Genomic DNA, 25,174 nt, shown 5'->3' with positions numbered 1-25,174 from the left:
GCGTTCTCCCTCTCATATTTTTAACATTTCTGAAATTAGAATGCATCATAGAATGGATATGAACATTTTAATGTAGTTTTCCTTTTTGATACTTGTAGGGGATCACAGATTTATCCACAGTACACTTAAGCTCTTCTGTCTTTCATAAGTGATTTGATATTCCTCATAAGCTCCCATTCCCTGGAGATTGGGATAAATCTCTCAGTCTAAATTGGACTGGGCCAATAAGATTGGCAAACTGGTATGATTCAGCAATATAAATCCTCCTTTCTGGTAACTACTCAGGTTCTTTGGATCAGAAATGTGTGGTTGGGGTGAAGAGTGTTGTTTATGTGAGCTCATGGAGATGGGAGATGGGGCCTTTGGATCCCTGTGGTAACCTTTGGACACTTAGTGTCTATTACTGCCGGATGGTTGGTCTGGAATGCTGTCCTGAATGGTGACCTTTGAGGGGTGACCACTACCATGCATGAGTCCTCTGGGCACCACTGTGAATTTTCTGATATGGTCTATAGCTGATAAAGTTTGTAGAGTGCTCTTTTCAGCCTGCTTAAGGTCCATGGTTCTCCACAGATGCCTTAACCTCACCTCGGTCCTGATGGTACTTCATGCCAAGTCCCACCTCCATCCTCCATCAAGTGTCTGGCATTATCTCTCTACCTCTCAGTCTTTGCTGTAGGATTACCTTGGTTCTCACCATGGTGGGCTCAGGGAAAGCCCACCAATCTTCAATTCAGTCATACTTTCATTGTCTTTCAGGTTATCTAGGATGGTCTGGGTCTTATCCATGCTTCATGGGAATCAAGAGTGGCTTAGGAAAGCTAAACTGGCCTTCCTTTTATCTATTTACACAGTGATGCCAAGATTACACTATGGCTACCTCAGGGTTTGTTCACGGCAGCTTTTGAGGCAGTTTTCTTCCAGAGTCCCAAAGCTGCTGCTGCTGCTAAGTCGCTTCAGTCGTGTCCGACTCTGTGCGACCCCATATACGGCAGCCTATCAGGCTCCCCCGTCCCTGGGATTCTCCAGGCAAGAACACTGGAGTGGGTTGCCATTTCCTTTTTCAATGCATGAAAGTGAAAAGTGAAACTGAAGTCGCTCAGTTGTGTCCAACTCCTAGCGACCCCATGGACTGCAGCCCACCAGGCCCCTCCATCCATGGGATTTTCCAGGCTGGAGTGGGTTGCCATTGAATGGAGCCAAATCCCTCTGCTTTCAGTGTTTGCCACAATCATGCTAAAAGAGCGCTCCCCCCGCCTCCTACCCCAACCCCAACCCAGTATGAGTGAGTTCAGAGAGGGGGAATAAGAAAGGGTATTTTGCTTGTGTTTCTTAGCTCTGAGCTCCTTCTTTCCATAGTCTCTTGGGGCTAGTTAAGGAGAGTGTCCCTACTTCTTTTTCCTGTCTCACCAGATCGTTTTCATATGACTCTCTGTTTTTCTAGTCTATCAAATCCAGCTTCTGTAATGGGAGTTAATAAATTTAGAAAATAGTTTTCTGTTTCTTTAATGGCTTTCACAATTGTTCTTGCTTAGGACTGCAAGAAAGTGAGCTTTGAAACTCAAAGACAGTATTTTTTTTCCTCTGCTCTCTCCTTTCCTTGTATAATATGACTCATGGCTCAGCCTTGGATTTGACAGGTTCATTACTGACAAAATATTATCTACACTTGCATTCTGAAAAGAAGTGGTTAAATTGATGGTATATATTATAATTGATGGTGTTTTAAAATTAAAGGACTATGGAAATATCCTGATGCTTTGAAGAAGGAATTTTTAGATGTATAAATCAAGCATTGGCCAAAAGGGTTCAAGATTGGTGACTAAATATTTAACTTAAAAAAATAAGGCAAAAATGGCTTTCTCAATTTAGAGACAATCATGAGAAATAAGATGGACATGACCTAATCAATTTTAAACTGAACATCATCATTTACATCGCTGATGGGTTATATTCAAACCATATTATTTTGTTATAAAATCTTGACTATGGAGTCCTACAAATCTAATCATTATCTCATTAGGTAATTCTGGCTTTTTGTTTGTTATTTCTTATTCATGTTTGAAGCAGGTGATTTTTGTATATTTTTCCCTGGACATCTTTAATAAAAAAGAGTTTTATGTTAGAATAGAACAGGAGTAAATTTGATGGCCTAGAGTAAATGGATAATTTGGTGACAGATAGTAGCACCTAAATTCATATAAAACCATGATTTTGTGTTAGCAAAGCATACTGGCATAGTTTATTCAATATTATGGTTAAAAGGTTATAAATGATTATTTTAAAAAGCTGGAACAGAGAATTAGGGGTCATAACCATATCCCACATCAATCACTGCTGGAAGTGGAATGATGGACTGGATTGACCAAGGGACCCTGTGGATATGCTTGAACTACAGCATATGAGATCAACCCATTTTCGATTTTAGGGCCAGCTTTGGGCTAATTGGACTTTTTGCTTCTTATTTTGTTTCCTTCAAGCAGTCAATGGTTACTGATGGAAACAATTATCCTTTTGCTTTTTCTTGCTCAGCATTTCTTTAAATCAGTTTGGCTAAAACTATTGGTTATTGATTCACCGGAATGATTAATGCTTGATTTAGATGTACATAGCAGCATGAATTTAATTTCTCCTTGGTTTTCTTAATTCAGCATCTTGATAATTTTTCTCCTCATTTTTGAAAACATTTGGAGAGAAGGAGACTATAATTAACATTAACTTTACATTTTTTACTGAAGGCTGCATTTGCCTCTGAATCATTGCTCTGTATAAAAAAAGTTCTTTTCCAAACAGTTACATTTAAAATCACAAAAGCCATATATCCTAGGATTAATAGAGTTCATGGTTGGGTATCCTGTGGGATAACTACCTCTCAATGTTGGGAGTGCCCAAAGCTAAGTCCTATAACTTCTCTAGCTATCCTTTGTTTTCAGAGATCTCATTGTTTCATGACTTTGGAAAACAAACAGTGTTCTCAAATATCTTTGAAATTTTTATTAAGACTAGCAAAACCATTGATACATGAGTAGTTAAAATGAATATGTAAGTCACAATAAACAAATCTCTGGCCCATAACTTCTCTCAACTCTGGAATTGTATACTAGTCTCCAGCTTAGCAACTCTAATAGGCAAACCTAAAATGTCTGAGCTCAACTCTTGATTCCTCTTCCTTACTCGTTTCTTTTAAAGTTGTATTATCTCTATACCTGGTTGCTCAGGTTATGTGCCATAGAGTTATTCTTTACCTCCTGTTTCTTTCATAATCCATATACAATCTATAAACAAACCCTGTTGACTCACTTCAGATTTACCAGAATTCTGCCACTTCTCAACAGCTCCACCACTGCTCCCTGGAACAAGCCAAGGTGGTTTCCACTGGGGCTACTGCAACAACCTCCTAAGTACTTTTCATTCCTCTCCCAGATCCCTGCCCAATCTTGTCTATTCTCTCAAAGTAGCCTGCTAGCCTGACCTCATCTTTTTTTTTTTTTTTTTTAGGTTAATTTTTCTTGTAATTGTTTGATTTGTAAGTGCTTACTTTTTTTTTTAATTTAATTTTATTTTTAAACTTTACATAATTGTATTAGTTTTGCCAAATATCAAAATGAATCTGCCACAGGTATACATGTGTTCCCCATCCTGAACCCTCCTCCCTCCTCCCTCCCCATTCCATCCCTCTGGGTCGTCCCAGTGCACCAGCCCCAAGCATCCAGTATCGTGCATCGAACCTGGACTGGCAACTCGTTTCATACATGATATTTTACATGTTTCAATGACCTCATCTTTTATATTCTCCTCTCATTCTGTGGGAGGTACACTAGCCTTCCTGCTGCTCCTGGATACCAACAAAAATTGATTTGGCAGACCTTGCACTTTCTGTTTGAAATATTTTCCCCCAGATATTCAAAAGTCTTCTCTACTTCCTTGGGGTCCTTATTCTCTAATCATATAGGTCTTCTCTGATACCAAATCTATATTTCCCATCTCTCATCTGTTTCCATACCCTTGTTTACTTTCTTCACAGCACACGTCAATAACCACTACTATGCTATACAATTATTTTTGTGTTTGTTTATTCTCTCTCCCCTCAGTAGAATGAAGCTTACTGTCATGCAGGTGCACCATAAATATTTGTTGAATAAATGAGTGGTAGAGTCCAAAATTGTTTTGTTTTTTGTTTGTTTGATTTTGAGTTTTAAGGAGGTAAGTAAAAATGGAAAGAAACTAATATTTGATATTACTCTCAGTGTGTGATCTTTTCCTAGATGTGTTTAAGTTTATATATATATATATATTTTTTTTTTTCCTGGGAATAAATGTGCTTTCTGGATTAGGACATTTAGCTACAGCTGTTTATATGTTTGTCATGTAAATATCTGCTCTGTTATGCCATTTGTTTGGTCTAGAGAGCTAATGGAATTGGAGTGGGATCTACATGTGCTTTGTTATCATTCCTTAATAGCTCCAAGATTACTTACAAGCTCTAGTTAGTTGTGATTGTTAATCTAACAAACAAACAAAATCCTAAAGTATATTTTAAAAGATGATGTTTGTTTTATATTTTCTGTATCATTTGTAAGTGAGGGCTGTTGAAGACTACACTGTGTTCCTCCTAAATTCATATGTTAAGCCCAAGCCCTCAGTACCTTGGAATGTGACTGTATTTTGAAGTAGGGTCTTTAGAAGTTGAGTTTAAAATTGGATCTTGATGGTGGGTCCTAATCCAATATGACCTAATCCAATTTTAGAAGATTAGAACACACAGAGAGAGACACCAGGGATGTGTAGATAGAGAAAAGAACATGTCACAGTGAGAAGTAACCACCTGTAAGCCAATGAGGGAGGTTTAAGAAATCAGTCCTGTTGACACTTTGACCTTGAACTGTTAGACTCCATAACTGTGAGAAATTTCTCTTTTTTAAGCTACTCACTCTGTTGTACTTTATTGTGGCAGCCCTAATAATATGATTTTTTATCCTTTTATTTGAAATGAAATCCAGTAATAAAAATTGTGTGCCTGCTCTTTTTTCTTTTTATGAGTTTTTTTTTGTTCATTTTACCACTTATATTTCTTTTTTTTAATTTATTTTTTTGTTGAAGGATAATTGCTTTACAAAACTTTATTGTTTTCCATCAAACCACAACATGAATCAGTCATGCTGCTGCTGCTGCTGCTAAGTCGCTTCAGTCGTGTCCTACTCTGTGCGACCCCATAGACGGCAACCCACTAGGTTCCCCCGTCCCTGGGATTCTCCAGGCAAGAACACTGGAGTGGGTTGCCATTTCTTTCTCCAATGCATGAAAGTGAAAAGTGAAAGTGAAGTCACTCAGTCGAATCCGACTCTTAGCAACCCCATGGACTGCAGCCTTCCAAACTCCTCTGTCCATGGGATTTTCCAGGCAAGAGTACTGGAGTGGGGTGCCATTGCCTTCTCCGGCATCAGCCATAAGTATACATATATCCCCTCCCTTTTGAACCTCCCTCCCATCTCCCTCCCCATCTCACCCCTCTAGTTTGATACAGTGCCCTGTTTGAGTTTCCTGAGCCATACAGCAAATTCCTGTTGGCTATCTATTTTACATATGGTAATGTAAGTTTCCATATTACTCTTTCCATAGATCTCACCCTCTCCTCCCCTCTCCCCATGTCCATCAGTCTATTCTCTATTTCTCTTTCTCCATTGCTGCCCTGTAAATAAATTCTTCAGAATCATTTTTCTAGATTCCATATATGTGCATTAGAATATGATACTTATCTTTCTCTTTCTGACTCATTTCACTCTGTGTAATAGGTTCTAGGTTCATCTACCTCATCAGAACTGACTCAAATGCATTCCTTTTTATGGCCGAGTAATATTCCATTGTGTATATGTACCACAACTTCTTTATCCATTCATCTGTCAATGGGTATCTAGGTTGCTTCCATGTTCTAGCTATTGTAGATAGTGCTGCAATGAACAATGGGATACATGTGTCTTTTTCAACCCTGGTTTCCTCAGGGTATATGCCTCAGAGTGGGACTGCTAGGTCATATGGTGGTTTTATTCCTAGTTTTTAAAGGAATCTCCATACCGTCTTCCATAGTGGTTGTATCAACCACTGGTTTATATTCTCACCAACAGTGCAATAGTGTTCATTTTCTCCACACCCTCTCCAGCATTTATTGTTTGTCAAGTTTTTGATGATGGCCATTCTGACTGGTGTGAGGTGATATCTCATTGTGGTTTTGATTTGCATTTCTCTAATAATGAGTAATGTTGAGCATCTTTTCATGTGTTTGTTAGCCATCTGTATTTCTTCTTTGAAGAAATGTCTGTTTAGGTCTTCTTCCCACTTTTTGATTGGGTTGTTTGTTTTCCTGGTATTGAGTTGTATGAGCTGCTTGTATATTTTGGAAATTAATCCTTTGTCAGTTGTTTCATTTGATATTATTTTCTCCCATTCCAAGGGTTGTCTTTTCACCTTGCTTATAGTTTCTTTTGCTGTGCAAAAGCTTTTAAGTTTAATCAGGTCCCACTTGTTTACTTTTGTTTTTATTTCCATTACTCTAGGATGTGGGTCATAGAGGATCTTGCTTTGGTTTATGTCATCGAGTGTTCTGCCTATGTTTTCCTATGAGGGTTTTATAGTTTCTGGTCTCATGTTTAGATCTTTAATCCATTTTGAGTTTATCTTTGTTTATGGTGTTAGGAAGTGTTCTAATTTCATTCTTTTACATGCAGCTATCCAGTTTTTCCAGCACCATTTACTGAAGAGGCTATCTTTGCCCCATTGTATATTCTTGCCTCCTTTATCAAAAATAAGGTACCCATAGGTGCATGGGTTTATTTCTGGGCTTTCTATCTTGTTCCATTGGTCTATATTTCTCTTTTTGTGCCAGTACCATACTGTCTTGATATATATCTTGATCTAGCACACCATAGCTTTGTAGTATAATCTGAAGTCAGGAAGGTTGATTGCTCCAGCTCCATCATTCTTTCTCAAGTCTGCTTTGGTTATTCGGGGTCTTTTGTGTTGCCATATATATTGTGAAATTTTTTGTTCTAGTTCTGTGAAAAATGCCATTGGTAATTTGATAGGGATCACATTGAATCTGTAGATTGCCTTTGGTAGTATAGTCATTTTCACAATATTGATTCTTCCTACTCAGGAACATGGAATATCTCTCCATCTGTTTATGTCATCTTTGAATTCTTTCATCAGTGTCTTATAATTTTCTGTGTACAGTTCTTTTGTCTCCTTCAGTTCAGTTCAGTTCAGTCACTCAGTCATGTCTGACTCTGCGACCCCATGAATCGCAGCATGCCAGGCCTCCCTGTCCATTACCATCTCCTGGAGTTCACTCAAACTCACGTCCATCAAGTTGGTGATGCCATCCAACCATCTCATCCTCTGTCATCCCCTTTTCCTCCTGCCCCCAATCCCTCCCAGCATCAGAGTCTTTTCCAATGAGTCAACTCTTCGCATGAGGTGGCCAAAGTACTGGAGTTTCAGCTTTAGCATCATTCCTTCCAAAGAAATCCCAGGGCTGATCTCCTTTAGAATGGACTGGTTGGATCTCCTTGCAGTCCAGGGGACTCTCAAGAGTCTTCTCCAATGTAAATTTATTCCTAGATATTTAATTCTTTTTGTTGCAATGGTAAATGGGATTGGTTCCTTAATTTCTCTTTCTGATTTTTCATTGTTATTATATAGAAATACAAGTGATTTCTGTGTACTGATTTTGTATCCTGCAACTTTGCTAAATTCACTGATTAGCTCTAGTAATTTTCTGATACTATCTTTAGGGTTTTCTATGTACAGTATCATGTCATCTGCAAACAGTGAGAGCTTTACTGCTTCTTTTCCAATCTGGATTCCTTTTATTTCTTTTTCTTCTCTGATTACTGTAGCTAGGACTTCCAGAACTATGTTGAATAATAGTGGTGAAAGTGGACACCCTTGTCTTGTTCCTGATCTTAGGGGTAATGCTTTCCTTTCCATTTCTCACCATTGAAAATTATGTTTGCTGTAGGCTTATCATATATGGCCTTTACTATGTTGAGGTAGTTTCCTTCTATGCCCATTTTTTGAAGAGTTTTAATCATAAATTGGTGCTGAATTTTGCCAAAGGCTTTTCCTGCATCTATTGAGATGATCATATGGTTTTTATCTTTCAGTTTGTTAATATGGCGTATCAGATTGATTGATTTGCATATATTGAAGAATCCTTGCGTTCCTGGAATAAACCCAACTTGATCATGGTGTATGAGCTTTTTGATGTGTTGCTGAATTCCGTTTGCTAAAATTTTGTTGAGGATTTTTGCATCTATGTTCATCAGTGATTTTGGCCTGTAGTTTTCTTTTTTGTGTTGTCTTTGTCTGGTTTTGGTATCAGAGTGATGGTGGCCTCATAGAATGAATTTGGAAGTGTTCCTTCCTCTGAAATTTTTTGAAAGAGTTTCAGAAGGATAGGCTTTAGCTCTTCTCTCAATGTTTGATAGAATTCTCCTGTGAAGTCATCTGGTCCTGGGCTTTTGTTTTTTGGGAGATTTTCGATCACAGCTTCAATTTTAGTGCTTGTAATTTCTGTTTCTTCCTGGTTTAATCTTGAAAGATTGATCTAAGAATCTGTCCATTTCTTCCAGGTTATCCATTTTATTGCCATATAATTGTTCATAATAGTCTCTTATAATCCTTTGTATTTCTGCATTGTCTGTTGTAACCTCTTCTTTTTCATTTCTAATTTTGTTTATTTGATTCTTCTCTCTTTTTTTCTTGATGAGTCTGGCTAAAGGCTTGTCAATTTTGTTTATCTTCTCAAAGAACCAGCTTTTAGTTTGATTAATCTTTACTATTGTTTCTTTCATTTCTTTTTCATTTATTTCTGCTCAGATCTTTATGATTTCTTTCCTTCTCCTAATTTTGGTTTTTTTTTTGTTCTTTTCCCATTTGTTTTAGATGTAAAGTTAGGCTGTCTGTTTGATGTTTTTCTTGTTTCTTGAGATAGGAATGTATTGCTATAAACTTACCTCTGAGAACTGCTTTTGCTGCATCCCATAGGTTGTGAGTTGTCATGTTTTCATTGCCATTTGTTTCTAGAAATTTTTTTTATTTCCTTTTTGATTTCTTCAGTAACCTGTTGGTTATTTAGAAATGTGTTGTTTAATCTCCATGTGTTTGTGTTTCTTACAGTTTTTTTCTTGTAATTGATATCTAGTCTCATAGCATTGTCATTAGAGAAGATGCTTGATATAATTTCAGTTTTCTTAAATTTACTGAGGTTTGATTTGTGACCCAAGATGTGGTCTGTCCTGAAGAATATTCCATGTGCACTTGACAAGAAGGTGTATTATTCTGCATTTGGATGGAATGTCCTAAAGATATCAATGAGATCCATCTCATATAATGTATCATTTAAGACTTGTGTTTCCTTATTCATCTTCTGTTTTGATGATCTGTCATTGGTATGAGTGGGGTGTTAAAGTCTCCTGCTATTATTGTATTACTGTCAATTTCTCCTTTTATGTCTGCTAGTGTTTGTCTTATGTATTGAGGTGCTTATATGTTGGGTGCATAGATATTTACAATTGTTATGTCTTCCTCTTGGATTGATCCCTTGATCATTATGTAGTGTCCTTCCTTATCTCTTGTAATCTTTAAGGTCTATTTTATCTGATATGAGGATTGCTACTCCAGCTTTCTTTTGCTTCCCATTTGCATGGAATATATTTTTCCATCCTCCCTCTTTCAGTCTATATGTGTCTTGAGGTCTGAAGTGGGTTTCATGTAGACAGCATAATATGGGCCTTCTTTTTGTACCCATTCAGCCAGTCTGTATTTTTTGGTTGGAGCATTTAATCCATTTACATTTAAAGTAATTATTGATATGTATGTTCCTATTGCCATTTTTTAATTGTTTGGGGTTGATTTTGGAAATCTTTTTTTTGTTCTCTTGTATTTCTTGACTATATAAGTCCATTTAACATTTGGCTTCCCTTGTGGCTCAGCTGGTAAAGAATCTGCCTGCAATGTGGGAGACATGTGTTTGATCCTTGGGTTGGGAAGATCCCCTGGAGAAGGGAAAGGCAATCCACTCCAGTATTCTGGCCTAGAGAATTCCATGGACTACACAGTCCATGGGGTCACAAAGAGTTGAACATGACTGAGTGACTTTCACTTTCATTTCACTTCACTTTAAACATTTGTTGTAAAGCTGGTTTGGTGGTACTGAATTCTCTTAACTTTTGCTTGTCTGAAAAGCTTTTGATTTCTCCATCAATTTTGAATGAGATCCTTGCCAGGTACAGTAATCTTGGTTGTAGATGTTCCCTTTCAGTACTTTAAATATATCCTGCCATTCCCTTCTGGTCTGCAGAGTTTCTGCTGAAAGATCAGCTGTTAAGCTTATGGGGTTTCCCTTGTATGTTACTTGTTGCTTCTCCCTTGCTGCTTTTAATATTATTTCTTTGTGTTTAGTGTTTGTTAGTTTGATTAGTATGTGTCTTGGTGTGTTTCTCCTTGGGTTTATCCTATATGGGTCTCTTTGTGCCTCTTGGACTTGGTTGACTATTTTCTCTTCCATGTTGGGGAAATTTTCAACTTATCTCTTCAAAAATTTTCTCATACCCTTTCTTTTCCTCTTCATCTTCTGGGACCCCTATTATTTGTAAGTTGGTGTGTTTGATATTGTCCCAGAGGTCTCTGAGACGATCCTCAGTTCTTTTCATTCGTTTTACTTTATTGTGCTCTTCAGAAGTTATTTCCACCATTTTATCATCCAGCTCACTGATTTGTTCTTCTGCTTCAGATATTCTGCTATTGATTCCTTCTAGAATATTTTTAATTTCAGTAACTGTGTTGTTTGTCTCTGCATGGATCTTCTTTAATTCTTCTAGGTCTTTGTTAATTGATTCTTGCATTTTCTCCATTTTGCTTTCAAGGTTTTTGATCATCTTTACTATCATTATTCTGAATTCTTTTTCAGGTATTTTGCCTATTTCCTCTTCATTTATTTGGACTTCTGTGTTTCTAGTTTGTTCTTTCATTTGTGTAGTATTTCTCTGCCTATTCATTATATACTTTTTAACTTATTGTGTTTGAGGTCTCCTTTTCCCAGTCTTCAGGGTTGAATTCTTTTTTCTGTTTGGTTTCTAACCTCTAAGTTTGGTTTAGTGGTTTATGTAAGCTTCTTAAATAGGGTGATATTTGTGCTTAATTTTTGTTTGTTTTTCTTCTGATGGGCAAGGGTGAGTGAGGTGGTAATACTGTCTGCTGATGATTTGGTTTGTATTTTTGTTTTGTTTGTTTTTTTAGATGAGGCATCCTGCACAGGGTGCTATTGGTGGTTGAGTGATGCTGGGTCTTGTATTACAGTGGTTTCCTTTGTGTGAGTTCTCAGTATTTGATACCTCCTAGGGTTAGTTCTCTGGAAGTCTAGGGTCTTGGATTCAGTGCTCCCACTCCAAAGGCTCAGGGCTTGATCTTGAGTTTTGCGTGGGTCTATATGTTCTTTTCTGCTGGTCAGGTACTCCTGTGCACTCTCAACTGGTATTCTGCATGCACTTCTGTGTCTGAAGGTGTATTCTTAATGTATCTGTGGAGAGAGATGTATTCCACATCCATCTACTCCTCCGTCATCTTGTTCTCTCTGTGCCTGGTCTTTTTATGTAGAATTCAAAAACAAGCTATGTAGCCTTTTCTCTCTCTCTCTCTCTCTTTTTTTAACCAGAAAAGACTGAATATAAGTATATACTTGTTTCTAGATCACATTGAACTAATCAGATCACAAATAAACTATACAAATGGAGATTTGCTTATTCAGTTTGCAAAATCTTGCTTTTTCATGATACTAGACATGGGAAATGACAGAGTATTCTGCATTAGTGATTGCCTTTGACTTAAAAACTATCATGTGCTATCACAAAACTTAAAATTTACTTTTGCTTTAGCTATCAGCTTTCTTGGTAACCTAGTACATATCACTCAGCATTGTGGCTTTTGATTTAAGGTTTTGAACATCTAGAATTTCATTCATTTTTTTAAATTGAGTCAACCACCTTTTATTTATTACTTACAGTACCCTGACTCTGGATTTTCAGGATGAGTCAAGCATGGCCCTTTCCCTTGTTGAGTTCCTGGTAAAGCTGGGGAGGCAGTATGTTAATAGTTAACTACAAAACACTATAATGAGTGGTATGAGAGGTACATACAGGTGGCTGTGTGAAGGGAGAGTTGTTCTAGGTTAAGGATGCCATTCCCATTCTGGGTGTAACAAGTAGTTTGCTGTCAAACTCCATGAATGGAAGATGAGAGTGAAAATTTAGTCAAAAATAAGGTATAAATTCGGAGAAGGTGATGGCACCCCACTCAAGTATTCTTGCCTGGAAAATCCCATGGGCGGAGGAGCCTGGAAGGCTGCAATCCATGGGGTCGCGAAGAGTCGGACATGATTGAGTGACTTCACTTTCACTTTTCACTTTCATGCATTGGAGAAGGAAATGGCAACCCACTCCAGTGTTCTTGCCTGGAGAATCCCAGGGATGGGGGAGCCTGGTGGGCTGCCGTCTATGGGGTCGCACAGAGTCAGACACGACTGAAGTGACTTAGAAGCTTAGCATAAAGACCTTGGAGAGGAGGATGAGAGACAGTAGGTTAGCCCAGATGACCTGAGGTAAGAAATAGAGATGGAGGAAAAACAGGTTGTGGGAAGAAGGCTTCTACTTTGGCTATGTTGTGTGAAGTATCTATTGCCTATTGAATTGAATATTAACTCTTTCCTTGACTTTCAACACTTTCTGTACTCAAGCTACAACCTACTTCCTGACCTATTTTCTGGCCCAAATTCCTGTTTTTACCCTTCGGCCTGCCAAACTTGACTATCTGCTACTCTCAGACAGAAATAATTTCCATCTCTGTTGCTTTGCACATGATCCCTTTACCTGGCTTGACTTCCCTTCTGTCTCTCATGCCAGAAGATGGTCTGTCTTTAAAGGCTCTTTTTGGAAACCCTTCTTAATCCTTATGAATGTTTGTAGTCTCTTCAGCACTTTCCTTTTATTTATAAGTTTAAGCAGCCATTCTGCCTTTTATATCGCAGCTAGTTATGTGTCTTTCTTACTTATATTTCTTTTTTAAATGGCTAGGATATTGTTTTAGACATAATATGTGCTTAATAAATGTTTATTGGCCAAAACGAAGATAGTATTTGGTTTGGGGAGAGCACTGAATGTTGATCAAAGGATATGTATTTTCTAGGTTCTCAACACTTCAATCTTTCCCAGTACTTTTGTTAACATAGTGAAGGTTGCTTTTGTAGAAAATAAAGAACAGTTGAAATTATTAATGACTTGTAGAAAGGATCCTTCGCCTTAAGACTGGATGACACCTTTTACTTTAAAAAATCACTTGCTTTATAATTCTACAATTTTCCCCTACCCTTCTAATTTCTTTCATAATCCTGTTTGATGGTTTTAGCTAATCAACATGGCTTAAAAGTCTAATTTTTTACTTCACCCATAAGGCTACCAGGGAAGCCTTATTCACCCATTAAAATTAACTTATGGAAACAAAGTAGCAAAGAAGGCTCCTGTGAGGTATTAGAGAAGGGTTAAAATTCAAAATATTTTATCTAATAAGTAAGAAAAGAGATAGCTGTTGACATGGCTTTTTATATTACAGTGATAGTAAAATTTAAAAAAGTTAGATTAGGAAAGAATATGGTTATAGAATATGAATGTGTTACCCAAGTTGGCACTAGAGAAGACTTTCTACAGTACTACCATTTGAGATACTAAGGCATTGCACTAATGTGACAAATGAAAATAGATCACAAACTCATGCCATATTCTGTAATGCTCCTATTGCACACTAGTGTGGGTCTCTACAGTGGCAGTTGAATCCCTTAGCTATTGTTCACTCACTAAGTTGTGTCCAACTTTATGCAACCCCATGGACTGCAACACACCAGGCTCCTCTGTCTTTCACTATTTCCCAGAGTTTTTTCAAACTCATATCCATTGAATTGATGATTCTACCTAGCCATCTCATCCTCTGCTGCCCCCTTCTCCTTTTGCCTTTAATCTTTCCCAGCATCAGGGTCTTTTTCCAATGAATCGGCTCTCTGCATCAGGTGGCCAAAGTGTTGGAGTTTCAGCTTCAACATCAGTCTTTCCAATGAATATTCAGGATTGATTTCCTTTAGGATTGACTGGTTTGCAGTCCAAGGGACTCTCAAGAGTATTCTCTAGTGCCACAGTTCAAAAGCATAAATTCTTTGGTGCTCAGCCTTCTTTATGGTCCAATTCTCACTTACGTACACGACTACTGGAAAAACCATAGCTTTGACTAGACGGACCTTTATTGGCAAGGTGATGTCTCTGTTTTGTAATACGCTGTCTAAGTTTGTCATAGCTTTCCTTCCAGGGAGCAAATGTATTTTATTTTCATGGCTGCAGTCACTGTCCACAGTGATTTTGGAGTCCAAGAAAATAAAATCTGTCATTGCTTCCACTTTGCCCCTTCTATTTGCCATGAAGTGATGGGACTGGAAGCCATGATCTTAGTTTTTTTCAATGTTGAGTTTTAAGCCAGCTTTTTCATGCTCCTCTTTCACCTTCATCAGGAAGCTCTTCAGTTCTTCACTTTCTGCCATTAGAGTGGTATCATCTGATCTGAGGTTGTTGATATTTCTCCCAGCAATCTTGATTCCAGCTTGTGATTCATCCAGCTAGTATTTTGCATGATGTACTCTGCATATAAGTTAAATAAGCAGTGTGACAATATACAGCCTTGTTGTACTCCTTTCCAAATTTTGAACCAGTCCATTGTTCCATGTCCAGTTCTAACTGTTGCTTCTTGATCTGCATACAGGTTTCTTAGGAGGAAGGTAAGGTGGTCTGGTATTCCCATCTCTTTCAGAATTTCCCACAGTTTGTTGTGATCCATACAGTCAAAGGCTTTGGTGTAGTCAATAAAGCAAAAGTAGATGTTTTTCTGGAACTCTCTTGCTTTTTTTATGATCCAACAGATGTTGGGAATCTGATCTCTGGTTCCTCTGCCTCTTCAAAATGTAATTTGTACATTTGGAAGTTCTTGGTTCATGTACTGCTGAAGGCTAGCTTGTAGAATTTTGACCATAACTTTATTAGCATGTGAAACTAGAACAGTTGTACAGTAGTTTAAATATTCTTTAGCATTTCCCTTCTTTGGGATTGGAATGGAAACTGACCTTTTCCAGTCCTGTGGCTACTGCTGAATTTTCCAAATTTGCTGACATATTGAGTGCAGCACTTTAACAGCATCATCTTTTAGGATTTGAAATAGCTCAGCTGGAATTCTATCATCTCCATTAGCTTTGTTCATTGTAATGCTTCCTAAGGTCCACTTGAAGTCACACTCCAAGATATCTGGTTCTAGGTGAGTGATCACACCATTGTGGTTATCCAGGTCATTAAAATCTCTTTGTACAGTTCTTCTGTGTATTCTTGCCATCTCTTATTAATGTCTTTTGCTTTGTTTGGTTAGGTCCTTGCTGTTTCTGTTCTTTACTGTGTCCATCTTTGTATTAAATATTCCCTTGGCTTCTCTGATTTTCTTGGAGAGATCTCTAGTCTTTTCCATTCTATTGTTTTCCTTTATTTCTTTTCATTGTTCATTTAAGAAGACCTTCTTATCTCTCCTAGCTATTCTCTGGAACTCAGTATTCAGTTGGGTGTGCATGCATGCCAAATCACTTCAGTCATGTATGACTCTTTGCAGCACTGTGAGCTGGAGCATGCCAGACTCCTCTGTCTGTGGGATTCTCCAGGCAAGAGAATACTGGAGAGGGTTGCCATGTCCTCTTCCAGGGGGTCTTCCTGACCCAGGGATCGAACCCATGTCTCCTGTGTCTCCTGCATTGCAGGCCAATTCTTTATCGCTGAACTACCAGGGAAACCCTCAGTTGGGTATATCTTTTCTTTCTCCCTTGCCTTTCACTTCTCTTCTTTCCTCAACTATCTGTAAGGCCACCCCAGACAACAAGTTTGCTTTCTTGCATTTTTTTTTTTTTTTTACTTTGGGATAGTTTTGAACACTACCTCCTATACAATGTTATGAACCTCTGTCCGTAGTTCTTCAGGCACTCTTGTCTACCAGAGCTAATCCCTTGAATCTATTATTCACCTCCACTGTATAATCATAAGGACTTGATTTAGGTCATACCTGAATGGTTTAGTGGTTTTCCCTACTTTCTTCAATTTAAGCCTGAATCTTGTATTAAGAAGCTGATGATCTGAGCCAGGTCTTGTTTTTACTGACTGTATGGAGCTTCTCCGGAGAAGGCAATGGCACCCCACTCCAGCACTCTTGCCTGGAAAGTCCCATGGACGGAGGAGCCTGGTGGGCTACAGTCCATGTGGTCGCGAAGAGTCAGACACGACTGAGCAACTTCAATTTCACTTTCCACTTTCATGCATTGGAGAGGGAAATGGCAACCTACTCCAGTGTTCTTGCCTGGAGAATCCCAGGGACAGGGGAGCCTGGTAGGAGGCCATCTATGGGGTTGCACAGAGTTGGACACAACTGAAGTGACTTAGCAGCAGCAGCAGCAGCAGCAGCAGCAGCATAGAGCTTCTCCGTCTTTGGTTGTAAAAAATATAATCAATTTGATTTTAGTGTTGACAATTTTCTGATGTCTATGTGCAGAGTCATCTGTTGTGTTGTTGGAAAAGGGTGTTTGCTATGGCCAATGTGTTCTCTTTACAAAACTCTGTTAGCCTTTACCCGGCTTCATTCTGTACTCCAAGGCCAAACTTGCCTATTACTCCAGGCATCTCTTGACTTCCTACTTTTGCATTCCAATCCCCTATGGTGAAAAGGACATCCTTTTTGGTATTAGTTCTTGTAGGTCTTTATAGAACTGGTTAAATTCTTTGGGATCAGTGGTTGGGGCATAGACTTGGATTACTGTGATATTGAATGGTTTGCCTTGGAAATGAACAGAGATCATTCTGTCATTTTTGAGATTGTGCTCAAGCACTACATTTCATACTCTTTTGTAAACTATGAGGACTACTCCATTTCTTCTGAGGGATTCTTGCCCACAGAGTAGATATAATGGTTATCTGAATTAAATTCACCCATTCCTGTCCTGATTCCTAAGATGTTGATGTTCACTCCTGCCATCGCCTACTTGACTACATCCAATATACCTTGATTTATGGACCTAACATTCCAGATTCCTATACAATATTGTTTTTTTTTTTTTTTTTTTTTGCAGCTCTGGACTTTATTTTCACCATCAGACATATCCACAACTGAGTGTTGTTTCTGCTTTGGCCCAGCAGCTCCATTCTTTCTGGAGCTATTAGTAATTATCCTCTGCTCTTTCCCTGTAGCATATTGGACACCTTCCCATCTGGGAGGGGGGTTCATCTCCTGATGTCATATATTTTTTACCTTTTGATAGTGTTAATGGGGTTCTGTGGCAAGAGTAACTGGGCTGGTTTGCCATTTCCCCCTGCAGTTGACCACATTTTGTCAGAACTCTTCATTATGACCTGTGCATCTTGGGTAGCCCTGCAAACATGGCTAATAGCTTCACTGAGTTATGCAAGCCCCTTCACAAGGCTGTGTTCCACGAAGGGGTAGTTTCCTAGCATATCAATTTCAGTATCTTTGGGGTACCTAAAAAGCATACATGAATCAGGAAAGATTAGAAAACCCTTTTATTTTTTTTGTACTCTAAATTTTAATGTATAAGTGTTATACACCATTAAAATACACCTGGTATTATGGAATTATGCATGAGAAGAATGCATAAAGTAAGAAATTTCTTCTTTTTATATTACTGCTGCTGCTGCTGCTCCTAAGTCGCTTTAGTCGTGTCCAACTCTGTGCGACCCCATAGATGGCAGTCCACCAGGCTCCCCCATCCCTGGGGATTCTCCAGGCAAGAACATTGGAGTGGGTTGCCATTTCCTTCTCCAATGCATGAAAGTGAAAAGTGAAAGAGAAGACGCTCAGTCATGTTTGACTCTTATCTCTAATTTAGGACCACATCAGTGGGGAGCTGATTCTGTGTCTATGATGAAGGTGTGTCTGTAGCCTAGAACAGATTTATAGACTGAAGAAAAGTGAACAAAACCCAAGTTCTTTAAGAGCTGCACACTTGAGGTCAAAGACTTTCCATTTGAGGACTATGTAAGTCTGATAAAGAAGGAAAGGGGTCAGTTTTGCACAGTGGTAAAAAGAAAGATTAGCAAGATCTGAACTAGGGTCTTACATTAGAATAATCTTTGTTATAAATTCCAATAAAGTTTTTGTGTTCCTGGTATATAACTGATTTTGCGCTGGAAAAGAAACAAGAATTATTTTACAAAATAGCTTCAGGCTAACTTTTACTGTTTGCTGGTAGAAGAGGTGGGAGATGGTTTCAGAAAACATATGCACCCTCCAGCCCTTGGTGAGAATCATCTACTTTCAGGGGTCATGGTCACCTATGTGAAAGTGAAAGTTGCTCAGTCGTGTCCAACTTTTGCGACCCCATGGATTATACAGTCCGTGGAATTCTCCAGGCCAGAATACTGGAGTGGGTAACCTTTCCCTTCTCCAGGGATCTTCCCAACCCAGGGATTGAACCCAGGTCTCCTGCATTGCAGGTGAATTGTTTACCAGCTGAGCCACAAGGGAAGCCCCCCGGGTCACTTATGATAGTTGGTTAGATCCCCATAAGTGATTTGGGGTAAAAAAAAGTTTTAGCTTTCTATATTTTTATATCCCAAGGCCTACTACACCATATGTACTTTTTGAAATAAAATGAATCATTGGAAGCATCACGACTTTAGTCAGTATTAAATAACTATATTGGGGTATTTAAAAAGAAGATTTAGGTTAAACTTGAACAACTTGCAAGGTGCAATTGCTTTTTTTTTTTTTTGATGGAAGCACAATGTTCTTTTCACATTTCCTACTTCTCTGGCATTTATTATAAGGAACAAAGCATTTCTGGAATGCTCATTTTAATTTGAAAGCTCAGGCTATTCTATGGAAAACATTTGGCGCTTGGTGGATCTGAACAATAATAGAGGAATGTTCAGTGGGAAGCGTCATGAACTGTGGCACTTAAAATAAATTCTGAAGGAACATTTTAGACAATGATACTTATTGTTCATTTAAAACAAAGGTTTTAAGCAAGGTGCTGTAATTTGTCTTAATCTGGACAAGTATCTTATAACTCTTGATATATAAATTACACTGATAATAGCAAGATACTTGTCTTTTGGAATATGTGAAAACCCATGTAATAAACCAGACTTATTATCATCTTTACATAATGCACAATAAAGACATGTGGCCCTATTTGACTGCTTGTAGAGCACACAGAATGTGCTTTGTTAATTGACTCCTTCACATTTAGATTGGAGGACCCTATGAGCAAGATATAGATAGACCCAGAGAGAACATCTTTGACAAGGATCTCATGGGGATGGACTAGAAAACACACGTTAAATACCATCCAACACTTGTGCCATATTTTATGTCTTAAAAAACACTTTACATTATTTAAACTTAATATAATCTTAAAGAATAATATGATTATTATCATTTTTCAAGAAAGGAAATAAATGCTTGCTATAAGGAAATCCACTCTGGGTTGTGAATATGGGAATACAGCAAACTAGGATAAAGAGGAAGGTTTGTTGGACAGAGGAGGGGAATAAAAGGGCAGATGAAAATTATTTTCATCCATATATTTCCCCTGTAGCTTGTGAGTTCTTTCTCAGTTCAGTTCAATTCAGTCACTCAGTCATGTCCAGCTCTTTGCCACCCCATGGACTGACTGTTGGAGAAGGCAATGGCACCCCACTCCAGTATTCTTGCCTGGAAAATCCCATGGACAGAGGAGCCTGGTGGGCTGCAGTCCATGGGGTCACTAGGAGTCGGACACGACTGAGCGACTTCACTTTGACTTTTCACTTTCATGCATTGGAGAAGGAAATGGCAACCCACTCCAGTGTTCTTGCCTGGAGAATCCCAGGGATGGGGGAGCCTGGTGGGCTGTCATCTCTGGGGTCTCACAGAGTCGGACACGACTGAAGCGACTTAGCAGCAGGACTGACTGTAGCACACCCGGCTTCCCTGTCCATCACCAACTCCCTTCTCAGTTCTTGGCTAAGAACTGGATCCAGTTAGTCAAATAAACAAATATTTAATGCTCCATTAATAATAAGCAAGCAAAGTCTCCAGAGGCTGCAGAACAGGAAAGATTATGTATAGTCTGTTGTCAAAGTGTGGCACATGATTGTTAAAAGCCTTGGCTCTTTGATGACACACAAGAGCCTAGCTTTCAACAAGAGTTTCAGGCCTTTTTAAAATAGTGGGTACAAGTGTCTTTTTCTTCTCTACAATGGGGATCTTCAAGTTTTGCTTATGAAAATGTTAACCATATTTAGTTATTGGGATTCAAGGTTTAATTAAATGGATATTTTCCACAATGTAATTTTGTATAAGGTTTTGTTTCCAAATACAGATACTTAATTTCTGTTTCCAAACAATACTTTTATCATGAGTTTATTCTTTTTTTTTAAAAAAATTATTTGCTTATTTTTATTTTGGTGGTACTGGGTCTTTGTTGCTGCATGTGGGCTTTTGCTGGTTGCAAAGAGCAGGGGCTACTCTCTAGTTGTAGTGTGCAGGCTTCTCGTTGCAGTGGCTTTCTTGTGGAACATGGGCTCTAGGCACATGGGCTTCAGTAGTTGTAGCACTTGGGCTCAATAGTTGTGGCTCAGGGGGCCCTAGAATGTGCAGGCTTTGGTAGTTGTGCCGAGTAGACTCAGTAGTGGTGTATGGGCTCAGTTGCCCTGCAGCATGTAGAATCTTCCTGGACCAGGGATCGAGCCTGTGTCCCCTGCATTGGCATGCAGATTTCTATCCACTGTATCACTAGGGAAGTTTGAGTTTATTTTTATTTTAGCAAATCTACAAAAGTAATACATGCTCATTATTAACATATTCAGGCAATTTAAAATATAGACATTAAAAAGTTTCTCTGTTTTAAAGAGAAATATAAATATCATATACTAATGCATATATATGGAATATAGAAAGATGGTACTGATGAATTTATTTGCAGGGCAGCAACGGGAAAACAGACGTAGAGAACAGACTTATGGACATCAGGGAGAGGAGAGGAGAGGATGAAATGTATGGAGAGAGTAACATAGAAACTTAAATTACATGTGTAAAATAGATCACCAATGGGAATTTGCTGTATGACTGGGAACTCAAACAGGGACTCTGTATCAATCTAGAGGGGTGGGGTGGGGAGGGAGATGGGTAGGAGGTTCAAGAGGGAGGGGACATATGTATACCGGTGGCTGATTCATGTTGATATTTGACAGAAAACAACAAAATTCTGTAAAGCAATTATCCTTCAATTAAAAAATAAATTAACAAAAAAGCTCATTGGTTCAATTATTCCATTCATTAAGCCATTTATATAAGAAACACTTATTGAGCAACTACTTTATGTTGAAATTGACGCTTGCTCCTTGGAAGAAAAGCTATGACAAACCTAGAGAGTGTATTACAAAGCAGAGACATCACTTTGCTGACAAAGGTCTATATAGTCAAAGCTTTGGTTTTTCCGGTAGTCATATATGGATGTGAGAGTTGGACCATAAAGAAGGCTGAGCGCTAAAGAATTGGTGCTTTCAAATTGCGGTGCTGGGGAAGACTGTTGAGAGTCTTTTGGACATCTAGGAGATCAAACCAGTCATTCCTAAAGTAAATAAACCCTGAATATTCATTGGAAAGACTGATGCTGAAACTGAAGCTTTAATACTTTGGCCACCCAATGCGAAGAGCCGATTCATTGGAAAAGACCTTGATGCTGGGAAAGATTGAAGGCAAGAGAAGAAGGGAATGACAGAAGTTGAGATGGTTGGATGACATCACTGACTCAATGGACGTGAGTTTGAGCAAGCTCTGGGAGATAGTAAAAGACAGAGAAGCCTGGTGTGCTGCAGTCCATGGGGTCACAGAGTCTGACATGACTTAGTGACTGAACAACAACCACCACCACCCCAACTTCCATGCATTGATCTGAGTGCAGGAGAAAGAAACCACATTTCCTGTCTTCATGGAGTTTACGTTTTGTGTTGGAAGGGTGCAATAAACATGTATGAACAAAAAATATCATGCTCTGAAATGTCCTGAAGAAGTATAAAGGGTAGTTAGGGAACAGAGTGGAAGAGGATGAGGACTGGTGTGGTCAGGAAAGGCTTCTTGATAGGACATGTTGAGGGGGTTCTGAGTGTTGGGGAGGCCAACTGAGTTAGGGGATAGTGTAGGAGAGAGGTAAGAGTTTACAAAGGGCCAGAATGTAGGTCATAGTGAGAACTTGGGTTTTGTCCTCCTTAGATAGCCACTGTTTTACATGTTTCAGAGTGATTCTGCACCGCACCCCCACACACATTAGTAATCTCTTTTCTTAATCTAAATAGATTACTACCTACTGACTTAACTGTAATTATTTTTGCCTCCCTCTTAATGTAGATTGCTGGCTACAAAGTGATATAAATAATCATTTGATATATATATCAAATAATATATATGTGGATATTATATATAGTATATTTTGCATTGTTCCAATAGTAAAACTTGATGAGATTCCTTCCTTCCTTCCTTCCTTTCTTCCTATCTTTAGTTGGGAAGTCCGTGGTAGCTGATAATATTGCTATTGGTGACTTGACTTGACTTTTGGGAATGTACTAGTAGTATTGGGAATGAATCATGCTATTATGAAATACTTCTTTTTGTTCTGGTCTATGATATCCCAAGACTGTTCCTCTTGCAATTTGTCTGACGAATGACTTGTGTTTTTCCAATTTTAGGTTACTACACTTGTAAATTGTCCCCAGAATCCTTCCAACAGGAAAAAAGGACGTTCAAAAAGAGCCAGAGTCCTTCTAGCTTCTGTGGAGGAAGCAACTTGGAATTTATTAGACAAGGGAGAGAAGATTGCTCAGGAAGCCACAGTTTTAAAGGAAGAACTTACTAGGGCACTTGAGGAAGTTCGCAAAGAAAGTGAGTATTCTAGTCCTGGTTGGAAGCAACTGCATATCCTTATGGGATTAGATTTGAGTGTTGTGTTTTAGTTGATTTGAGTTTAATTAGTCTTTTGTTGAGCTCTGAGGAGCTAACTGTGGGCGACAGAGTGGCTCATTAGGCAGCTCCAAGACTCAGAGCCCCACTCCTGATTCTTCCTTCATTTTGTTCTCCTCACACCATAGTTTAGCCATAATAAACAGAGAAATGTACACTTTTTGTCATGAAATGAGAAATGACTAATGAAGCTGAAGATGTCTTTTCCCATACATAAAAAATTTGTCAGTTTCCTTGTAAACAATTGGAGATGGAAGTTTCAGACCTGGCCACCTTAGAGGTACATTTTTCATTTTTCTGGAGGTTTATATTTCCTAAACATAAAAAATTGTTTTGCATAAACTATGTATAACTCACGTTGCTGCTGTGTTACTAGTACATGATAAAGGGAAATGTAGTGGGAGTGATAAATCAGGAGCTTGATATGAACATAGGCATACTACTATATATATGACAGATAACCAACAAGGACCTACTGTATAGCACAGGGAACTCTACTCAATATTCTATGATAACCTATATGAGGAAAGAATCTAGAAAAGAATGAATATATGTATATGTATAACCGAATCACTTTGCTGTACAACTGAAATAAACACAACATTGTAAATCAAATATCCTCCAGTTAAAAAACTACACACACAAAATTACATACTAAAAGCATGTATTTCATCTTTTGATATTTTGAATAGTTTTTTTAAACATTTTTATTTATTTTTAATTGAAGGATCATTGCTTTACAATATTGTTAGTTTCTGCCATACATCAACACGAATCAGCCAAAGGTATACATACATCTGCCTCTTGGAACTCCCTCCCACCTCCCACCCCATCCCATGCCCCCTAGGTTGTCACAGAGCACTGATTTGAGCTCCCTGAGTCATACAGCAAAATTCTCACTGGCTATCGATTTTACATATGGTAGTGTATATATTTCATTGAATAGTCTTATAATGAATATATCATTAGCAGGCTATTTTATAAAGAACTGAGCAATACTCTTTTAGTTAGTGGATTGATTTTATATATCAGCATGTGTTAGGAGCTATTTTGAGAGCATAAAGAAGCATAAGAGCATAAAGAAGCAAAAATCCCCATCCCAAACGTAATTTTAAGAAGATCAGGGAATTTTTACTAATTAAATAATTAAAATGAATAATTAACCACAATAAACTTTAGGTCAAATGCAATTTTTTTGGTTATATATGTTATATGTGTGCATGCTGTTGCTTCAATTGTATTCAACTCTTTACAGCTTTATGGACCATAGCCTGCCAGGCTCCTCTGTCCATGGGTTTCTCCAGGCAGGAATAGTGGAGTGGGTTGCCATGCTCTCCTCCAGGAGATCTTCCCTACCCTGGGATCTAACCTGCATCTCTTTTATCTCCTGCATTGGCAGGCAGGTTTTTTTTTTTTTTAACCTCTATTGCCACCTGGGAAGCCCATATATATTATGTATGATTTATATATTAAAGAGATCCTTTGAAAAATATATAAAAAACATAATGTCTAAGATAATTTGAAATAAATTCATCATTCCTCCTTGCTCCCTACCACCTCAGACCCATTTTTCCTCCTGTCTTATCTGCCATGGTATTGTCATCCACTTAGTTACCAAATCAGTTAGACTTTCTGTTTTTATTCTACCCCTCTCTTCCAATTAGTCTCCAAGTTTAACAAATTTTCCTTTTGTTTCTCAGATCTGTTCTCTCTTCTCCATTGTTAATGCTGCCTTCTGAATTTTGGATTACTGCCTTAGCCTTGCCCAATACCAAAGCCAAATGTGTTTTTTAAAAAGTAAAATATTCTTCATTGTAGATTTGTTTTGCATTTCTCTAATAATGAGTGATGTTGAGCTTCTTTCCACGTGCTCAAATCCGGTGCTTTGTGACTATCTAGAATGGTGGTGGGATGGTATGTGAGGAGGTAGGGCGGTTCAAGAGGGAGAGGACATATGTATGCCTACAGCTGATTCATGTTGATGTATGGCAGAAACCAACACAATAATGTGAGCAATTATACTTCAATTAAAAATGAGTGAGTGAAG

At 38.3% G+C, this 25,174-nt stretch overlaps 1 protein-coding gene across 3 annotated transcripts in view; it reads left to right on the top strand.

Moving 5' to 3' along the window:
* The window catches only part of CTNNA3 (catenin alpha 3), a 1,922,732-nt gene that overhangs the window by 65,516 nt on the left and 1,832,042 nt on the right, over positions 1-25,174 (top strand). For all 3 annotated transcript variants that reach the window (XM_025285111.3, XM_025285110.3, XM_044942168.2), the window contains exon 3: positions 22,857-23,049. In XM_025285111.3, coding sequence (XP_025140896.3) covers positions 22,857-23,049 — 193 coding nt within the window. The remainder of the gene's footprint in view (positions 1-22,856; positions 23,050-25,174) is intronic.

Source organism: Bubalus bubalis, chromosome 4 (genome assembly GCF_019923935.1).
Source record: "Bubalus bubalis isolate 160015118507 breed Murrah chromosome 4, NDDB_SH_1, whole genome shotgun sequence".
NCBI classification, from domain to species: Eukaryota; Metazoa; Chordata; class Mammalia; order Artiodactyla; family Bovidae; genus Bubalus; species Bubalus bubalis.
This window is presented reverse-complemented; position numbering and strand designations above follow the sequence as displayed.